Here is a 19,984-nt window from a genome sequence, read left to right on the forward strand (position 1 = left end):
CATCCATTCACTTAAATTTCATTCAAGACATCCGAATGGGATTTCAGGCACCTACTCTGCAACATATTTGGGTAGGACTTGTTCCCTCGCTCTCGATAATCTTGCTGAGCCGAACAACAAAGTCTTTCCCATTTGAGTACTTCATCTTTGACCCCGCTTACTTGGGCCTCTTGTTCATTACAGCAGGGCTTCTGGTTTGATCACATGGTGAGAGCTTTGTCCGTGATCATATGGTGCGATACGGGTACACAAGTTTACCACAGAGTGTGATCGTTGATGAGCTGACTAACGCGAATCGAAAACTTCTCATGTTTAATCCACGAAGAAGAACGACAATCACACCGCAGTGAAATGTAGGCCATGAGGTGTGGTTAAGCAGCAAGATCTATAGTACTCCCTTGACTACTCGTGAGGCGAGAAGAGGAACCTCGATAAGAAGTGCAAGAATGAATCACCAATGGCTGGAAGCTTTCTCTGTTAAATGCCTACAAGACAACTGTCCCCGCATAGAGATTGCACTTGAAAATTTCGTTTTGAAAAATGAGAATCGCATTCCTAGCAAAAGGAAAGCTCAAGAAAAACTTGAAGGGCTTGGAGGCCAAATTGCATAACCATATAGGTACTTTTTGACCAACTTGAACCCCACTCTTATGGAGTTGTTTTCTGGTGTTTTCACCCCCAGTATGGTCAAGAGCCTGTAAAATAAAGGCTCTGCGGCTGATGCTCTTATTCAAAAGGTATTTACTTCAGCATGAAACATATGGTCAAAATTTCACAAAAGGCATTGATATCCTGAACGGCTATCCTTTCAAACCGCCTTACATTCCCCGCAGGGCACTATGTAAACATAGACTCCGGCAAACAATCAAGCAGTCAGTGCTTGGCCAACATAAACGACAGTATACGTCCTGACCACTACCACTCTCTCATTAACCGCAATCACATCAATTGTTAAACAATTTTAAGAAGGAATGATGAATAAATCCGCTTTATGAAGCAGAGAGGAGGACACACTTTACAACATAAATTGATCTCTTGTAATACAAAATCAGAATCGAAATCATACAAAAAAAAAGTCATTAAAAACAAACTGTAAGAAAATATCATGATCTTTGTTATACCGTTTACATATTGATTATCAGAGAGAGGTGTACAACATCTTGGAAGATGAAATGAAATATGAAGGAAGTTTTCAACTTAACTTAACTACTATGCGAACGACAAAAACTAAAAAGGTCATACATATTTTCATCGGTAGAGGAATTTTGAATCGTCAATAAGGCTTTTGTTTGAGATCGTCTTGTTATTCAGTCAGCACAAGCCTGCACTATAATGATCTCTTCTTGTATTCGAGAACGAAATCGAGAATTAAGGTGACCTTTAAGGAGCTTCATTAGAATGCAAGGCCCCTTCGACAGTTGAGATTGGTGTATCTTCGACCATTTGGGTGTCATTCTTAGTTGATGAATCTGTGTTCACTTGGTCCGGAATATCAGAATCTTTCGGCAGAGCGCTCTCTTGTGTGCCGCCCTCACTGGTGATCATGATCATCGGTACGACGGCTCGACTAATAGGACCTTCGTCATCTGGGCTGATAGACCCTCGACTATCTTTCGTAACATGCTCTTGATTCTCTGGACTAAAATCCTCTTGACCATCTTGAGCTTGTTCTTTTTCTTGTGCCTTTAAAGTCGAGTCCAATCTACCCAGAACAGACTTAACTTTTTGGGGACTTGAAGTAGGAGAGGTAGATGCTTCTTGAGCAACAGATGATGATGAAGGTCGTTTATGCCATGCTCCAGTTGGCTCTTCCTCGTCCTCAGGTCGAATGATTGGAACACATATCAATTGAGTAAGTGAGGATGTACCTGGTCGACTGATCTTGTCCACTTTCCAATTCGAATCACGAAGAAGTAAAATCAATTCTTCCAAAGTTCTTTCTCGACCGGGTCCATATAGCATCAACTGAATCAATCAAAACATCATCTCAGAGTCATTTCACATAAAAGACGATACCAGACGACAATGCTTACCTGTGCATCTAATAAGTCGATCAAGGGTCGACCCGTCTCTTCCAGAATTGCAGGATGATCTTCATTGTGACAAAACGAAGATTGGACATTCCTTGGAATCCTTGCATCTTTCAGAATTTCCCACGATTGTAATGGACAATCATTTACTGACTGTTGACTCCAATTTGTAACAGTTCTTTCTACCAATATCAATTTCGTGGAAGACGAAGAGGCTTTCGATAACTGTCGTCATCAAGGATACGTCATTGAGCATCATCATCGTATGATACGGAAACGGTACTAAGAGGTACACTCACATTGGTAAGAATCCTAACAGCCTGAGCATCATTCCATTCTCGAATCACAAAGCGAACATAAAACACCCGAATTCCCTTACGTTTTTGGGGATCAAAGACGTTTTGAGCTTCCAATACAACACGTTTCGATTTCACAGCTTGTGGGAAGTGCTTTTGCCAAAACTAAACAGGGAACTCAAACCTATCAGTGAAGTCATGAACTAAGTGAGAATTTGAGTATTGTGGCTGACCGTAACTGCCTGAGCAATGACTTCTACGCGGTCTTGAAGGACGATCCGCAAGTTTGGGTAAGATCGAGCTAAACTCAAAGGAACGTGTCCGACTCCACCGCCCACGTCTACCAATAAGCCTGTGGTTCGACATAACAGGTAATATTTTGATCAGTAATCTGCAGCCTATATGTTCAGAGGGGTTTCAAATTCTGACGTACCGTTACCTATCGTAGCCCAGTTGTAGGCACCCAGACCCTGATCGCTAGCACCGATTCGCGATAAGCACTCGGTCGCTGTGCTGACGATCATATCATTCAATGCAAAGTCATCAATCAGTCCGCATTCACATTTATCTCTACAGATCTTTCGATTACAAAGAAACATACATGAAACGCCTCAAGCGAACCTCCTGATCGAAACTGAGTTGTAAAAAGGTTTGAAAATCCATTCCAGTTTCAAATGCATGAGAAAAAGGAGATTGATCGCCAAAGAAAGATCTTGAACTTGAAGGTTCTAATATACATTCGGTTAAATGTGATGAAGATTTGAACATCTCATCGGTTGAATGAGTGATTAAGGCTGGAAGTGTGTTGGGTCCCATGTATTTTTCAGAATTCCTGACAACCATTGTCAAAGTTCTCATTCTCTTACTCTTAATAAAAGAAGTGATATCTCCCCCCCTCCACCGGATCTCATCTTTCACGTATCTAGAAGGGAATTGAAGCAAGAGATTTGAACGTACAGCTCTTTGGGCAATTCTTCCGCCAGTTTACCGGTATCAAGTGCCAGACTATGTCGGTTATTGGCAAACCATCCACGTTTAGGTGAGGTAAAGATATGATGAGAGACTAATAGCCGAAGGATTCGTTCCAATCGATTTGAGTTAGCATCACATTTTTCCGCAATCTGATTGATGTGAAGTCCTGTTGTGCCATGAGGTCTCAAGATTTCCGGGATATGACCTTCGACGGCCACTCGAATTGCAGATGAAACATTGAACTGTGTTTGATCCATGAAAGATGTGGTGATATCAATTTATCAGACTAGATGTAAGCCTGTATAAGTTCAAAATTCGTTCGGTGACATACCCCAAGAGCATGTTTGCAAATGAATCCAGTACTATCTTGTACTTTGGCGGTGAGCTCGGCACAGGCTGCTACTATCAAATCAACGGCTTCGAGAACATCATGAGGAGTGACGGGGGCAGGACGAGAGCTGCTACCATGTCTAGATTGTTGAAATTGTCGACTTTTTGATGCATCTGCTACAGCTCTTTCGATAGTGGCCACAGAGTTTGAGATTAAGGTGGCAAGTGAGGATAGTGACATATCTCCTTCCTGAATGCTGCTCCAAGTGAAGGCTGATAACAAATTGAGTGGGTTGATGTGACGATGAGGCAATGTTAAAGATTTGGTCGTACAGCTCGATCAGTCAACTTTGAACTCAGTGGGACATGAAACAATCAGTCGGGCGGGGCAGTGTCCGACCCCGATGGTCTGAGCAGCATCCGGCCCTTCCCTAGGCTCAAGGGAAATTTCGAGTGTTGCATTTTCTTTCGAAGTCATTCAGATTATCAATATGTATAAACTGCTTACTATCCTTAAATCAGATCATTGAATTGGGACGGGGAAAAGATATTCAAAATAATAAGGGTACTGACATTAATGAAAGAGAAAGCTGGCTCATCCAAGTTGCAAAAAAGTGATGTAAGGGAAGATATAGATACATAGAGAGGTCCTCAGGAAAAGAAAATCCTCAGGGTTGAGTTCAAAATGTACCTATCACCAATAAAATAAGGTGCCCAAAAATCTTAGAAAAATCATTTTCTGATCAAATAAAATAAGGCGTGATGCGATTATTGAGCTTGATAGGGCAGACTATATCAAACAAAGAAGTTGATTTCATAACATAGGCTTTCTCATAAGGTTATTTGTGGAAAATAATCGCAAAGTTTCATCGTATTCACACCCCAGTTGGAAAGAGAGAATTGAGAAAATTGCAAAAAAAAATGAGATGGAAAAGCAAAAATGATCATGAAGGGCGGGCTGCGGGAGTTTCTACACTGAGAGCTCAGATAAGAATCAAGATGTGCTTGGAAATATATTTTTAATGTATCACGTCACGCCATGAAAATAAAGTAATGGGGAAAGAATGAAGAGGCAGAAACAAGCTCAAAAGTGTTGATCAGCTGATCTGAAGTGAAGGTCTTCAATAACAGGAGACACGAAGACTATGATGAGGTATAGTGAGGCGCTTAGTATCAAGTGTCGGGAGAGAATCAGTAGAGCTTGTAAAGAGCGCCAAATGTACATAAATGACAAATGAGATATATTGTATGACTGATAGCCCAATAAATCTTAATTGTGAAGCCTTTCTCTCGTGACTTTTTCTTAGCCAATTATCATGCCTGATTCTCTTTCTGAGATTTCCTACTCCGAAACCTGAAGTATGTACATAATTGAAAACTTCTTCAGGAAATGCAGTTAGCAAGAGATGGCTAACAAAATTTCTAGGAAATCCGCTGGATTACAGCAGTTTCAAGAAAAAATGTCGTCCTCCATTTTTTTTTTTTTTTTTTTTAAGTTGGGCACTAAAATAGAATCTACTCATGAGCTGTACTCGACTTTTCAAAAGTGAAAAGTTCACAATTTAATTGAAGCTTATGTATGTACAGATCTGTACTCACTGAATCACTCGTGGATCCTCTCTCCCACTTTTCTTTTCACTGGTCTTCTCCCCCTCCCGCTATTCAAAACTCCAACGCCCCTTTTGTATTCGATTCCAACATCGAATACTTCTTTCCATTGACCTGTGGTAGGTTGAAATCTCACACAAATCTCATGGTCAACCTCGGACTGATGTATTCCATCTGTGATGCCAGGACCCGATTCTTACGATTGCAAATGAGGACCAGAAGCACTCCTCGACGAGGAAAATACGACCCCGGTATTAAGCTCTTAGCTATACGATATCTTCATGAGGGCAAGACCGTCAAAGAGGTACAAAACTTACTCCGATCCTCAGTCCATTGCCGCACCATTCAAAGATGGAAAGCTCTTTATCTTCGCACATATTCTGTCGTACGCGATCCGTCAACTTACGAGAAACTGGGACGAACATCAATATTGACTAGCGAGGATCTCGACTTCATGCTTGAGCTCATGAACGAGGATCCGACTTTGTATTTGGATGAGTATAGAAAAGCTCTGTATGAGGAAACTGGCAATTGGGTAGCAATCAGCACAATCTTCAGAGATCTCAAGATCCGCCTAGGTATCAGCCGCAAGAAAACACGAACCGTTCACCCCAATCAGGACCCGATTAAACGTGCTTCATTCTTATATACAGTTGGGGGTTTGCGCTCAGATATGCTAGTTTTTTTAGGTGCGTTCATCATCACTCCTTTCCTTACATTTTATTCGTTCTGCTGACTAACTAAATTGAAAAACGGTCACATTTTTCAAAGATGAAAGTTCGATTGCAGAGCGCAGTCTCAAGAGAGACTTTGCTCGGTCTAAGGTTGGTACTCGGACCAAACGAGTCCCATGGAGTAGTAGGGGAAAGTGTTACTCCCTTCTACCAGCTATTTTCTCTGGTGGTGTCTTAGCTATGGCCTGTCAAGAGGGTAGCTTTAAACGGAACGACTTCGAATTTTTCTTCGAACATCAACTGGTGAGTAAGTCTTGCTTGAGCTTGAAGTACATGGATTTCAGTGCTGATGACGTACTGGTACTTAGCTACCCCTTATGAATCCCTATCCATTTCCGAACTCGGTTCTGATTATGGATAACTGTTCCATTCACCATGGTGGACGAATTGCGGAGCTGGCCAAAGCCAGAGGCGTCCGATTGCTTTACCTGCCAGCTTACTCTCCGGACTTCAACCCGATCGAGAAGGCGTTTGCTATATTGAAGGCTCATTTGCGAAGGACTCAACTGATGGCCAATACCCCTGTCGAGGAGAAGTGTGAAGCACTTATGGATTTAGTTTGGGAGCTGTTCTCTGAAGGCCTCATGGAAGAATTATGGGCTACTTGTGGCTATTGGATTTGCTGATCGCTTAGTATTATGTAATCAAATAAGTTGATGAATGATAAATAAATAAGTACAATGATATTTTATCCTATGCAGTTAGTCTAAATGATCGAGGTATCCCCTTTGTTAACTCTTTGAAATGCAAGAATCAATTCTTTTTATATCATAACTCAATATGAGCATTTTTTACATGAGTTTGCGTGTCTTGCAGTTTTGCCTTGAGTGTGAGGTCAAATATGACTTTCAATCATGTCAAATCAATTGCGCATCGGATACGGTGTGAAGTTTTTTTAAACTCACTATGGTGGAGAGGGGATAATCACATAACAAACTTTTATTGCACTTGAAGCTTAAGATATAAGATAGTTGTACCTTACAACTATCATTCAGAACTTTCAAAAGGTAAATCAAACGATAAGACGATTGAGAAAAACATAAGACAATTGAAAAAAAAAGTTGTACCATACAACTTAAAATCGGACCTTTTGAAAGATAAAAAAAAGGATCAAACGATTGAGAAAAAAAGTGGTCGTTGTAACATAGAACTCGATATCTGAATGATCAAATAGCTATTGAATGGCCGCACTGCGTCCATGAAATCGGTTTTTGAGTTCTTGATTGTATAGTGGCACCGCTTTGAATATATCTGCAGCTTGGGCAAAAGGAACGCCAATGCTGTTTAGGTTTGATAAAGTATAGGTCTTGCGATCCAACAATCGGCCAAAGTCGTTGATACCTTGGGCTTCCAATACCTCCCGGGCCTTAGTGAATTCTGATGTCACGCCGGCAAAGTTCAAAAATTCGGTGAATGGAGGAAAAGGCCTTGGTGCAGGCGAATCGGGGCGTGGGTTTGGAGGTGTAACAGGGGGAACTTGAGACGTTGCCGGTGGAATTCTTTGAGCAGGTCCGGGGATGTTTGCAGCGGCAAACATATTTCCCGGTTGAAGGTATTGTAAATGCTGTTCTCCAAAGTAATTGAAGTTGTTGATTGTTGGGGGCCTTTGAGCATTGGAGTGATTTGCTGGATTGAAAGGTAAGTTTGGGTCCAATTGAGCAGGAGTGGCCAATTCTTCGGCTAATCGGCGGTTTGCATGTCGAAGCCTCGCTTTCTCTTGTGCGAAATCACTAACTGGTACATATCTCCATCCAGCACGATGCATGGGGGGGTTGACTTCATCAACCCCGTCAACACCAGCATCCTGAGGTTGGAAGTTTGCTGAGTTAGCTCAAGAATCAAGAGAAGATGATTAGGAAGGGCCTCCCGACTTACCCAGTCGCGTGCCCACATGCGGATTCTGTCAGTGTTCAAGACCAGAACCTCTTGGGCGTTGGCAGGATTGGGTGCACCTGCGACATTTTCACGCGAGCTGATGATGTTTTCAAATTTTTTAAGCAATAGATTGTACTTCTGTGTGACTGTATCCACGTCATCAGCCTGGATAGAATACGAAATTAGCTGATCCAAGTAATGGACAGAAAATCGAAAACGATTCCAAAGGAACTCACCGTACGTTCCTCTGGGTCAACCTCTTCTTCTTCTTTGGAATCGTCGGACTTTGGTTCTCCACCATCTCGAACAGGACGAAAAACCTGGTATAGGCGTCGATTGGCATCCTTGTCATCTTTGGGGTTATTAGGTTGCAACAGCTTGAGACCCATTTTGACTTCAGGAGGCATGGCTAGAGCAGCCTCAGCGAATTCTTTAAAAGATGCATCATCGTCGATAAGAGCCTTGTCGTTCTTCTTGTGGTCAAGCGAGCCATTGATCCACCCTTCAATTGAGAGAGTACGATCTCTATACGCTGCTCTTAATTGAGAAAATACACCTGCATGTTCTGCATCCACCGCTTCAAAAACTTGATTTCGGAACGTCAGCCAGTTGTCGCAGTGTAAGTTCATCGTTTTCTTAACTGCATAACGTGGAGCCAAGTTGACCCATTTAGGCTGAGGTGATTTTGGTATTTTACCGTAACTACCCCCCTTTTTTCCTTGCTTCCCCTTGTTCTTGCCTTTGACTTCAGGTGGCTTACCTGGCGGAAACTTGAGTTGCCAGATGTTGAAGTTAATGCTGATCAATCGGCAGCTGTTGGCATTTGAAAAGTAGTCAAGATGTTGTTTGTTGGATGTTGTGCTGTTGTGGTCGCTAAGTTGGTCAATTTTGTCGTGATCGTTGGGTTGGTCAAAGTCTTCCTCGTCTTCATTCTTGAAGTCGTCATGTTTGACTTAAAATAGACCAGAATGAAATCATTAGAAGGTCAGGACAATTTTTATCAAAGCTTGATAGACGTACATATGTCATTCTCATTGGGGAGACTACTTCCATCAGTTTCCACCTCGATCACGGTTGAAACTCTAGAACTTTCAATTGCACCACTTGCAGGAGGTTGTGTTTGATTTGAAAGCGATATTGAATCGGAAAAGGTCGAAGATTGTCTAGATTGTAAAGGCGAGACTTGATTTGGAAACTCTGAACTTTTTCCAGACTGTAAAGGCAGATCGTTAAATCCAGAAGCCTGGGTCAATTGTGAAGCTTGACTAGATTGCGAAGGAGTAACTAGATGGGACGAGCTGGAAAATAGATGTGAAGGCAAGACCGGATTGTAAAAGTCAGAAGCTTCTATAGACTGTAAAGGAGAGACTGCATTGAAGTCAAGATTGTTTCTAGATTTTAATGGCGAGAACCGATTAGAAATCTCGTTGGACTCGGTAAATTCATTAGGAAAGCTATTGAGAGTATTTGCTGATTGAAGCTCTGGAGATTCCGAGTACTCCTCATTTCCTTGGTATGCCGAAAACTGGTCAGGATACATGTATCGAGAGCTGTTGGCAGGAGTTAAGTCATTGTTGGATGCTCGAAAGGCCTCTGCCGAATACAAAGCCGGATTTGGAATTGGAGTCCTGGATAGTAGTTGTGAAGTGTTACCTTCACAAGCGTATTGCATCGGCATCTGCTGGCTAACAGGGCTTTGGTACGGATATGGTACGGACTGAGGAGCCGTGTTTCTGTTGAGAAAGAGTCAGAATAGACAAAATCATAAGGAACAACTGATCCTTATACTTACTGGTTGGTCCTCATCATTGCAGCCGAACGTGTATAGTGGGGATTTGTAGGGATGTTGTTGGATTGAGAAATCCCATAACATTGATTGATCACGTTTCCACGGCCAAAGCTTCCCGGATTGCTGGGAAGTAGAAGGATCAGCTTGTGAGGGATGTCGAGACGGGGGGTGGTTTCACTTACGGTGGCATATTTTGAGTGTGCCAGTTATTCATGGTGGCGTTGAGATGAAATGTGAAGTATTGGGGAAGCAATGAAGCTGGCGATGCTTTCCTGGCTGGGTGGCTGGGATTTGGTCAAGGCCATGCTGAGAAAGGTTGTGGATTGCGGATACAAAGAAAGCAGTGATTTGGATCACATTGTGAACTTTTCACAACTTTTCACAACTTTTCACTTTTGAAAAGTCGAGTACAGCTCATGAGTAGATTCTATTTTAGTGCCCAACTTAAAAAAAAAAAAAAAAAAAAATTGGACGACGACATTTTTTCTCGAAACTGCTGTACATGAAGTGGAGTCTTTTTGGTTTGTAGTTTCTGAGTGCCAAGTAAATGCATCCGGTATATGTAGATGATATCATCATGGAGGATTATGAAGATAGATCCCTCTTCAGATTTGAGCTTGGCTTTCGACGTGCGTATCTGAGCATATATATCGAAGAAGGGACCCATCAAAAGGAGCCTGATCCAATCGAGTCTCCAAGAAAGTTCTGCGGGCTTGAGTGACGAGTCTTCTAGGTTTTCTACAACTTGCGCTCCGAATCTGACGCTAAACTGAGATTTATAGCGACGAGTGGGGATGAACATTAATGGTCAATAGGTTCACGTAAGATGATGTTACTGTCAGTTATGCCACTCTTGGTCCGCGCCAGATCGAACATTCGAGCTGCTGTTGACGTCAGGTAATGTTGCTTTACATAGGGTAGCTATCAAGCTCATCACAAGTCGTTCATTGAGGGGCGCCGGTATCACATCAAGAGATGGCGACTAAAGCAGTTCAAGACATCATCATCGAATACGGCGCCAGCCCGGTGATCAGCAGGTCTTCAATCCCAGAATCGCAAAAGGATGGCCAATTGGCACAGAGCGCAGAATGAGCAGGGATCGTGAAGATTCGCAAGAGGTTTGCGTGCTCTCATGATAGGGTACCTTCTATCCGACGGTACATAGTCGATGAGGTACGCATTATTGGCGACTTTTTTTTGGCAGTTCCATTGAGATGAGATAGGATGAGATTGCTGGAACTTAAGATGTATCCTGAATCCCGCACTAGGAGAACTTCCGGATTTTTAACGGTATGTGCATAGTAGAGTTGGGGTTTGATAGTAGTCTTGAGGCTCCCACAACACCTTAAGCAACGATAAAAAAAACATCCGGCTTCGCCCACCATGCCGTTCTAAGCTGAAGACCCAGCTAGTGCACGTTACATAGCATGTTGTGTATGCTGGTGATCAACCAGGATCAACTCTGACGCCATGGTCTAGCTGCTTAATTGCGGTGAAGGTTGTTTGTATATTCGTACACGGGCGCTTGAGGGCTTCCAAGCAACCTTAGACTCAGACAACATGGCTGGGTCGCGTAGTACTGTAGTACTTGTTGGTCTTTGTTGACAGCTTGCAAACCCTTGGCGCATAAATAGTGGGTGCTTGGGTGCCCTATGACTCCAAAAAGTTTGCACTCCTTCTGCAACCTTCCCATAATTACGACGCGCGTTATGCCATTCTCTTCGTAATCGTCACCTTTGAAGGATTGTATATGTTGGCATCGAGTGTGCGATCGATCAAATCTCAAGGTTCGAGGAAGACCTGTGGACAAAATCATTGGATTGCAAGCCCTTTTTACGCGTTATAAACACTTTCGGAAATCGTGAAGATAGACTTCCTTCGCATCGGAAAGCAGCGGCCATCTCGGCTATGTTTTTCCTCACATCAGCTACTTTGATCTTCGGTTGGACTCAAGTGGTTCTGTCCCTGTCCATATCGCTTCCTAATATCGAGTTCAATGCAAAGCTCAGCAATTCTCCTGTTCGAGGGTTTCTTGGAGATACCGATAACACGCAAGGGATTCCCATGCTTCTACAAAGTGTACTCTCGTAAGTTTCCGTATCTAGGCGTGAAGTGAAGATACCAAGATAGTCATGATTTCGCCTATCCAGGAATATTTTAGGGCTGCCGCTCTTGGCCAGAAATCCGTCTACGCCCACAAAGAGCGAATCATCGTGAGTCCATATTCTGAAGTACTTCCACCAAGACAAAGCTTGGACCACACTGAAAGCCCTCAAACCCGGACCTGATCAAATCCAGACCTACTTCAAAAGATTCAACTGCAACACCAGTTGCCCATGTATTCGAGCAAAAAATATCGCATTTTCCTACGGACCCAAAATACTCTCCTCATATCGATGGAAATTTTCAACAAAGATATTGGGTAGATACGAGATTTTATAAACCCGGAGGTCCTGTCTTCTTGCTAGATGCTGGTGAAATCTCAGGACAATCACGGATTCCTTTCCTTCAACAAGGAATCATCAGACTTCTTTCGGAAACCTTTCATGGTGTGGGGTAAGTCAACATTACTTGTGAACTGTACATCATATTTACTAATCAAACTACCTGTTACAATCTTTGTGACGAAGATTGATTCTGGAGATGCGATACTACGGAGCTTCATTCCCCACCAAGGACCTCAGTACAGAATCTCTGAGGTTTTTGGATACAAAGCAGTCACTCGCCGATGCTGCCTATTTCGCTCAAAATATTGTCTTCCCTGGGCTAGAGTCCCATAATTTGACTGCTCCAGGAACACCTTGGATCTAGTGAGTTGTCGCCCATACCAAACGTGTCTTTTCTTCATGCCGACCTCCCCCTATCAAATGACATGATCAAGCCTCTATACTATGATGAATGCAGTGATGCTGGATTTAGACCCGAATCTTGAAAAACTGACTTGAATTCCTACTTTGATCCTATCCTCCTATCCAAAATTGATCAGTTACGGTGGCAAGTTTAACTCTCTCTCTCATAATACGGCTTTCGTCTGTAGTCAAAAGTCCTTACTATGAATAGTGCGAATCAGGTTCCTACGCCGGTGCCAAAGCTGCTTACATGAAAGTCACATATCCGGATCTGATTTGGGGCGCGATTGGTTCAAGTGCCACGGTGAAAGCCATAGTATCATACTCAGTAAGCTCCTAGGGCCGTTTCAATTTGAGGTACTTTCAGACATCAGAACACGCTGGTTCTCATATCTCACTTTACAGGATTATTTCCGTAGGTCTTCTTTTATTTGACAGTTCCTTTTGGCGTGTACAGGGCCAGTTCAAACATATCGAAGTGTCTCTTGAATCATCTACCTTACAGGAACCGTCGAAAAGACAGCTGACCCGGAATGTGTTAAGGGATTACAAGTTGCCATGGAGATTGTGGATAGGTTGATCGGATCAAAAGATATGAAAGCGATCTCAAAAATGAAAGCTGACTTTGGTGTAGAAGGTCTAAGTCACATTGATGATTTTGTCAGTTTGACTACCTGGCTCGTGGCGACATATCAAGAACAAAACTGGGATCCAAACTCTGATCCAAAGTCTCGTGTTTGGAGTCAAAGTTGTGAAATCATCAAAAAAGCCGCTCAGCTAAAAACTCCAAGAGGCTCATTTCCAGAAGTATATTACGCATTCGCCAATTTGACAACTCACTATGTTTCTAGAAAAAACATCTGTCCAACTCCAGAAGATCCAGAGAGCTGTTTTGGAACTTATGACTTATCAGCTTCTCAGGCCAATGACTTGACGCAGACGTGGAGGTCATGGGTACGTGGGACGAATGCAAGCCGTATTATATAGTCGTTTTCTGACGAGTCTTCTGCGCATCAATTCTATATCTCCGATGACTGCTTATCAGATGTATCAATGCTGTCGTGAAGAGGCTTTCTTCCCGACCAACACTGCGGTGGGAGGTTCCTCAATAGTCTCACGCTATCTCACCCTGGATTACAACACAAGACAATGCAAGCAATCCTTCCCTCCTGGTGCCCATAATCGTGAGTTCAAGAGAAATATATTTTCTTGCAAGATGCACTGCAATCGTCAGATGAATAAACTTGTTTGTCTGAATACACAGGAATTCCACCGATCCCTGACGTCTCCGTCCCTAATTCGTATGGAGGTTACGATGTATGTTTGAACTCATAGCCTTGCTGATTCTCGACCCGCGCTTAATAATGTTTCTATGCTTAGATTGCCGCTGATAGATTAGCATTCATCGACGGCCGTCGTGATCCATGGCTGTATGCAACTCCACATTCACCTCTAGCCAAGCCTAGAAAGAGCACACTCACTCGACCATTCTATTTGATCCAAAACGGTGTACATCATTATGACGAGAATGGACTTCCAGGAGGTTTATCAAATCAAACGTTACCTGAAGAGATACGTGCTATTCAGCTTTTTGAGATAGAATTCATTACAAGTTGGTTAAATGACTTCAAGCAAAAGAATGGCAATCCACTGGTTTCAACCCAAGTCACTGTTATCTCATAAAAGCTATAAGTCGATTGGATAAGATGGATTTATGACTTGAGTTTTCTAAAAATTTCAGGGAATGTATGTATACGAAAGTTATCACGTGTCAAAACCAGTCCACCATGTAGAAATCTGCTATATAGGTCCAGTGTATCTATCTATTTCCTAAACTCATGTCCATATGAAGCTCCAATTTTAAATCAGTCTTGTTCCCAAAATGTGTTTTACAGCCAAATTGACATTCACATCATCCTTTAATGTGAGAGAAATTACATATTCAAGCCTGTTAGAAGTTAACCACATATCATTTGGATCTGTGTTAATCTTGATCTTGAACAGGTGCACTGCAATGATGCAATCTTTGACTTCCAAAGCTAGGGAGTCCTTGATGAACATAGGGAAATGATATTGACTAGGAATCAGTGGACTCTCAAGATGATTCACATCTGCAGCTTTGATCAGTCTGACACTTCAGCTTTACTGGGTACATAGTTGCTTGGTCTTTGGGGTTCGAATTATTCTTCACTGCACTATTTTTCCAAGTATTGGAATCACAATTTCATGAACTTCAGTACTAGTGCGGCGGAGGTAGCAAGCAATCTCATCCTCAACGAGAATTCTGAATGATACGTCTTCCCCATTTTGTTTACGCGCTTAATAGAAGGGCACACTGCGGATTTTATGCAACACAGTCTGAAGATCTCAGAGCGCTTTTTGAATGCTAAAACACAAAGCTTTCGTACGGAAAAATCCTCAAAGCGTGGTCTGTCAAGACCTTTGTAAAGCTGCGTGTGTCTTTGAAAAGGTTCAATGATGATGACGCAATTTAGTTTTAAGTCTCGGATGGATCGCTAGATTCAGTGGCTGTGTCTCGAACGTCAACTGTTTGTGTTTGTGAAGGTGCTTCTTCTAATTCCGAACACCCACCTCCACTTTCAAAACGTTGAACTTGAAGAGTTGAAGCTGTTTCTACTGATCTGATCTGATTCGAGAGTGAAACTCCTATTGAGTTATCCAGTATCTAATTAAGCCTAATCGACACTTAAGCACACATAAGCTCTGAGTCTGTACTGTTACTGTTCTTGAAATTGCTGTGAACCTGAGTTAACTTGAGAAGTAGCATTGGATTTACCAAAAGACGGTTTCATTTTTTTTTCTCTACTCAGCCTACAACTACAAACTTAATCCATCCAACTAATACCTACCAACACTCAAGACTCAATCCAATTCGTAATCAACTCGATTCAAATGCCTCAATCATCTTCAGATTTCACAAGAGATTATAGACCAGATTATGATGATAATCGAAAATCAGGTTATCAAACTACTCAAACTACTGCATCAGGTTCAACTTATGGTGTTTATGGTGATGTGGCTCAAGGTTCTGGTTCTAATATCAATGGAATGACTTCTGGTGGAAATTCTAATGGTTCGACTTATCGTAAACCGGATGCAAAACGGAAAGTCAGTCGGAGATGTTTCGTTTGATTTTTCCCCACCAAATCAATCAAATCTTTCAAAACAACTTAATCTTTCTTTTGGGTTTTGTTTTGATTGAGTTTTTTAGTTAGTTGTCACTGGTGATGGAGGATGTGGAAAGACTTGTTTATTGATCATGTATTCTGAAAATCGATTTCCAGAAGTCAGTTCACCTTTTTTAATTCTTTCTTCAAAACAAACTCAATCACTCAAACTCAAAAAGAAAAACCATTTGATCTTCTTTTTATTAGGCTTATATTCCTACTGTATTTGAGAATTATGTTACAATGGTACCATTTCCAAATGATTCATCTAAATTTGTTGAATTAGCATTATGGGATACAGCAGGACAAGAAGAATATGATCGACTTAGACCTTTATCTTATCCTGAAAGTGATGTGATCTTTATTGCTTTTGCCATTGATTTTCCTACTAGTTTAGCTAATGTGACCGATAAGGTCAGTTTCATTTCAACTCAACTTTTTTTTGTCATGGATTCTGATTCTGTTTTTGATTTTTGCTTCGATTATGAAGTGGCATCCTGAGGTTTCACACTTTTGTGAAGGAGTACCATTGATTCTGGTCGGAACTAAGGTAGGATTCAAATTCACCGTCTTACTCACAAGTTCCACCAAACTCAACCTGTTTTCGATTTTTGCTTTTTGGTGGGGTTTAGACTGATCTGCGACGAGACCAACGGACATTAGACTTATTAGCAGCACAAGGGACAACTCCAATAACAGCTCAACAAGGTCAAGCAGTAGCAAAAGAAATTGGTGCAACATACATGGAGGTAAACTCTTTCTCTCCGCATCTATCATTCTGGTCTGACCTGAACTGATATGTGCGTTTTGTTTTGTGGGGAATATAAAGTGTTCGGCAAAACATAATGACGGGGTAAAAGAATTATTTAATGCAGCACTCAAATTAGCAATGAGAGGACGTAAGATGGAAAAAATGAAACGTAGGGTTTGTAAGATTCTATAACCCAAAGAATCAAACAAAAAACATGGAAAGCAGGAACTTGGGAGCACAACCGATTGAAAAATTGGAGCAAGGGGTCGGATAGTGGTGGAGGCGGGCAGTGGGAAATTGGATTTGAAAAGTTTTTTTTTTCAACTTTTCGAAAAAAAAGATCAACAAAGAGAATCATGTTAATGGAATCCAACGGACTGGTTCAAGACTTTCTTTTCTTTTCTTTTCTTTTCTTTTCTTTTCTTTTCTTTCTTTTCTTTCTTTTCCCTTTTTGATTTTCGTTACCTGATTTATTTTTCTATCTAGAACATTTTATTGCTCTACATCATTTATATATTTATTATATGATTTTTTTTCTTTCTTTTAGTGTGTTATTTCATTCCTGTTTTAGTACAGTATAGTAGTTCCTAGTGAGATTTTTGATATGCTTAAGTGAACAGAATTTGAAGATTTGAATATAAGTTGAAGCTGTGTGTTGATCATGCATGGTCTTGATGAAGTGATGAATTATAGAGGTTTTCTCACCAGTTCATTTGAAGCTGTAAATATTTCCTTCATCCTCTTTTGACAAACTTTTTTGCTGTTCTGAGTTAATTAGAGAAAACTTGGCAGGTGGTACAATGAGGGCATGAGCCAGGTTCAAGTTGGTATTCATTCAAAGATAACATGAAGACACACCTTGAGATCCTGATTGGGTTTTCAATCAAAACAGGATACTTCTTCAGCTCAATTGGAAAAGATGATGGATCAAAGCAAAATTCAATTGAGTGGAAGTGAACTATTGGGTTGGTTTGGTTGGTGGTGATCACAGCCAAAAGGTATGTGTTTACTTCTCACCTCTCTTCTCACTTGTTTCTAACTCAACTGACAATTTTGAAATTCCAAACGCTAGCCCAAGAAGACATTCAAGCAAACTTAACAAATTCCCTGGCAGGCAGTAAAACCCAAAGCCTGCACAGACTTACACCAAATGTAGCCTTCCTGGCTTGAGAGGTCTTGAGATTAGTAAGGTAAAAACGGACCCAAAGAAAAACTTTTGCTAGGCAAAAGAGTTTCTGATTTCTATTTGAGGGATTGAAGTCTGGCTTCTTCCAGGCATGAACCTTGATTGATATCCTCCATATCCTGTGCCATTCTCAAATTTTCATTGCTGACCAGATTGTGTCTTTCCAATTTTTACATACAATTGTGTCATTTGTGTAACATCTCTAGTTTGGAACCTCTCATGCCAGGAAAGCCACATTTTCTGCAAGTCCCTATGCAGGCTTTGGGTTTCACTGCTTCCAAGGGACTATGTTACATTTAAAATTCAAGGTTGTTGAATTTATCATGGGTTCATCCAGAGCTCTTAGGTTGGTCAGTTGACTAGAATATGGTGGGTGACACCAAGAAGCATAAAGGCACAGACCAGGTATTTTGTATCTACTACAACAAAAAAACCCAAATTAATCAGTCTTATGAAAGTAAAAAAAACTTCCAAATGTGGTCTGCAGAGGATAATTTTGAATATCCCTCAACAAGATGACATCAAATATATCTCACTTTGTCATTTGAGTGTTTTTAGGGGCTTGGGGGATCTGTTTTTTAAAAAAGTTGATAAAGTGATTCTTGGTGTTGCATAGTTCATGCTGACAAAGACTGGGGGCACCAAAGGATCAACATGGTGAGTAGGGTTTCAACTCCATCAGACCAGCCTTCAGGTGTTGTGTCCTGGAATTTGAAAGGTTAGTGCAATATCCATAAGGAACTCTGGCTTACCTGGGTATCAGGCTATCACCTGTCTATTCCCCAGCTTATCAAACTGATTGAAAACTTACATGTATTCTCAAGGTGTAGTACATCATAGTACAGTGCTTCTGCAAGGCTCAACAGTAATTGTACATAACAATAACATTGGGCTGGTGAATTGCTAAAAATGAGCAATGCCAAGCAATGGCCTGGTGCAGGCAACACAACACACAGGCTGTGATAAAAAGTAGCCTGGTGTGTTGAGTTTTTTTTTGTAGTTGTGGTGTGTTGCTGGCGAAACACCACCTGCAATGGGTTGTGCTCCTTGAGCAAGGACTAGGTTGTGTGACTCCAAACATATATGTAAAATTACCTTGTTGACCTCAGCAGCACCACTATTCCACCTCCACCTTGAGTTTTGGTAAAGGGTACTACAAGAATTGTTCCACCAAACCATAGGCTGCTTTTTCTATTTGATGTCTGTCAATTGATTTGTACCCTGCATGATCAACATTGAAGTATAGGTGAAGCAAGGTACAAATCCACAGCTCAAACTTGATTGATCCAAAGAAATAAAAAAAAGGGTGTAAATAGTGGCCAGTGTGTCACTATAAATTTGATATTCAAACAGAAGAATTTTCCACAGAAACAATCCTTCAAGCAAGTCTTAAAGATCAAAGAAGCATCTCAGAAGAGATTTTCAAGCAGCAAAATTAAATGAACACTGGACAACCTCATATATATCTCAGCTCAGTTTCTGCGCACTGTGGAGGGTGTTTAACAAAATCTCTTTTTTTTGTAATTCAACATGTGACTCAAGCAACAAGAGCAACTGCCTTTGAATTTCTGGCAACACAACAAAAGCAACAAGAGCAACAATTTTTTGCATTGCAGACAACACAATGTGAGTTACTTTTGCTTGTTGTGTTGCAGGGATTTGGGATTAAAAAACCATTGTTGTGTGGCACACAACACAGCACAATGGCCCAAAATTGATATCAATCAGCTTTGCACCAAACATGGTAGCCAGAAAATCTTTCATCAACTCTGGCTCTACACCATGTATGTCCTACCATCACAGTGTCCATGCTTGTGTGGCACATTGACATGGAATTTTTGTAGATGGTGGTAAGATGCTTGAAATAAGTCTTTAGCACCAAACACAGGCATGCCTTTGTCAAGGTCATCAGCCAGTGAAACTGTTAGTCATAGAAAGACTGACCTTGTATGTCCAGAATTCCCTTTCTAACAACTCTTCTCAATATCCCTCAAATTTCAAATTAACCTGCTTTCCTGTTGTTGCAGTTTTTTAGGGTTAGGAAAGCCGTATTGCGGCAATGTTCATCAAGTTTTTTTGTATGTATATTGATGTAGTTTGAAGCTAGTCAAGATTTGATTATTGATTACAGTGAAAAAATTCTGCTTTTGGTCCATGATTCTTTCTTAAAAGCTTGATAGATCATCCAGTTTATGTGACAAAGGTTGATGAACAGTATATTCTTGATCTGTGGATACAGGAGCAGGTGTGTACAAATTCATGATGTCATTTGATGACATCAGAATTTTGGTGAGATGTTGGGACAAAACTTTGCTTGAAATGAAATTCTGTTGAGGTCAGTGGTAGTCTCTCGCCTGCCAGTGACTAGTAGATGGA

The 19,984-nt window shown here is 41.3% G+C and overlaps 5 protein-coding genes across 5 annotated transcripts; 3 read left to right on the forward strand and 2 right to left on the reverse strand.

Annotated features, from left to right (window-relative positions):
* Positions 1-1,380: 1,380 nt before the first annotated feature.
* MELLADRAFT_60894 (uncharacterized protein) lies at positions 1,381-3,869 on the reverse strand (the record flags this gene model as incomplete). Its single annotated transcript, XM_007406916.1, has 8 exons — positions 1,381-1,965; positions 2,034-2,255; positions 2,330-2,491; positions 2,560-2,678; positions 2,760-2,896; positions 2,928-3,158; positions 3,284-3,540; positions 3,630-3,869. 8 exons carry the CDS (start codon positions 3,867-3,869, stop codon positions 1,381-1,383), a joined length of 1,953 nt encoding a protein of 650 aa, XP_007406978.1.
* A 1,648-nt stretch (positions 3,870-5,517) lies between these two features.
* Positions 5,518-5,670, forward strand: MELLADRAFT_95270 (uncharacterized protein; the record flags this gene model as incomplete). Its single annotated transcript, XM_007406775.1, has 1 exon — positions 5,518-5,670. One exon carries the CDS (start codon positions 5,518-5,520, stop codon positions 5,668-5,670), a length of 153 nt encoding a protein of 50 aa, XP_007406837.1.
* Positions 5,671-7,045: 1,375 nt separating this feature from the next.
* On the reverse strand, positions 7,046-9,848 carry MELLADRAFT_60895 (uncharacterized protein; the record flags this gene model as incomplete). The annotated part of the gene is made up of 7 exons (XM_007406915.1): positions 7,046-7,057; positions 7,439-7,774; positions 7,846-8,010; positions 8,082-8,797; positions 8,866-9,578; positions 9,638-9,757; positions 9,817-9,848. 7 exons carry the CDS (start codon positions 9,846-9,848, stop codon positions 7,046-7,048), a joined length of 2,094 nt encoding a protein of 697 aa, XP_007406977.1.
* Positions 9,849-11,542: 1,694 nt separating this feature from the next.
* On the forward strand, positions 11,543-14,166 carry MELLADRAFT_60896 (extracellular serine carboxypeptidase; the record flags this gene model as incomplete). The annotated part of the gene is made up of 11 exons (XM_007406776.1): positions 11,543-11,721; positions 11,796-11,847; positions 11,904-12,190; positions 12,265-12,444; positions 12,621-12,663; positions 12,695-12,811; positions 12,889-12,898; positions 12,989-13,437; positions 13,529-13,667; positions 13,748-13,800; positions 13,864-14,166. The coding sequence occupies 11 exons, from the start codon at positions 11,543-11,545 to the stop codon at positions 14,164-14,166; spliced, it is 1,812 nt and encodes a 603-aa protein (XP_007406838.1).
* Positions 14,167-15,552: 1,386 nt separating this feature from the next.
* MELLADRAFT_34265 (uncharacterized protein) lies at positions 15,553-16,614 on the forward strand (the record flags this gene model as incomplete). Its single annotated transcript, XM_007406777.1, has 6 exons — positions 15,553-15,612; positions 15,716-15,790; positions 15,879-16,085; positions 16,162-16,221; positions 16,304-16,420; positions 16,501-16,614. 6 exons carry the CDS (start codon positions 15,553-15,555, stop codon positions 16,612-16,614), a joined length of 633 nt encoding a protein of 210 aa, XP_007406839.1.
* Positions 16,615-19,984: the final 3,370 nt, after the last annotated feature.

The sequence above is a fragment of the Melampsora larici-populina genome (assembly GCF_000204055.1).
Source record: "Melampsora larici-populina 98AG31 unplaced genomic scaffold MELLAscaffold_7, whole genome shotgun sequence".
Lineage (NCBI taxonomy): Eukaryota > Fungi > Basidiomycota > Pucciniomycetes > Pucciniales > Melampsoraceae > Melampsora > Melampsora laricis-populina.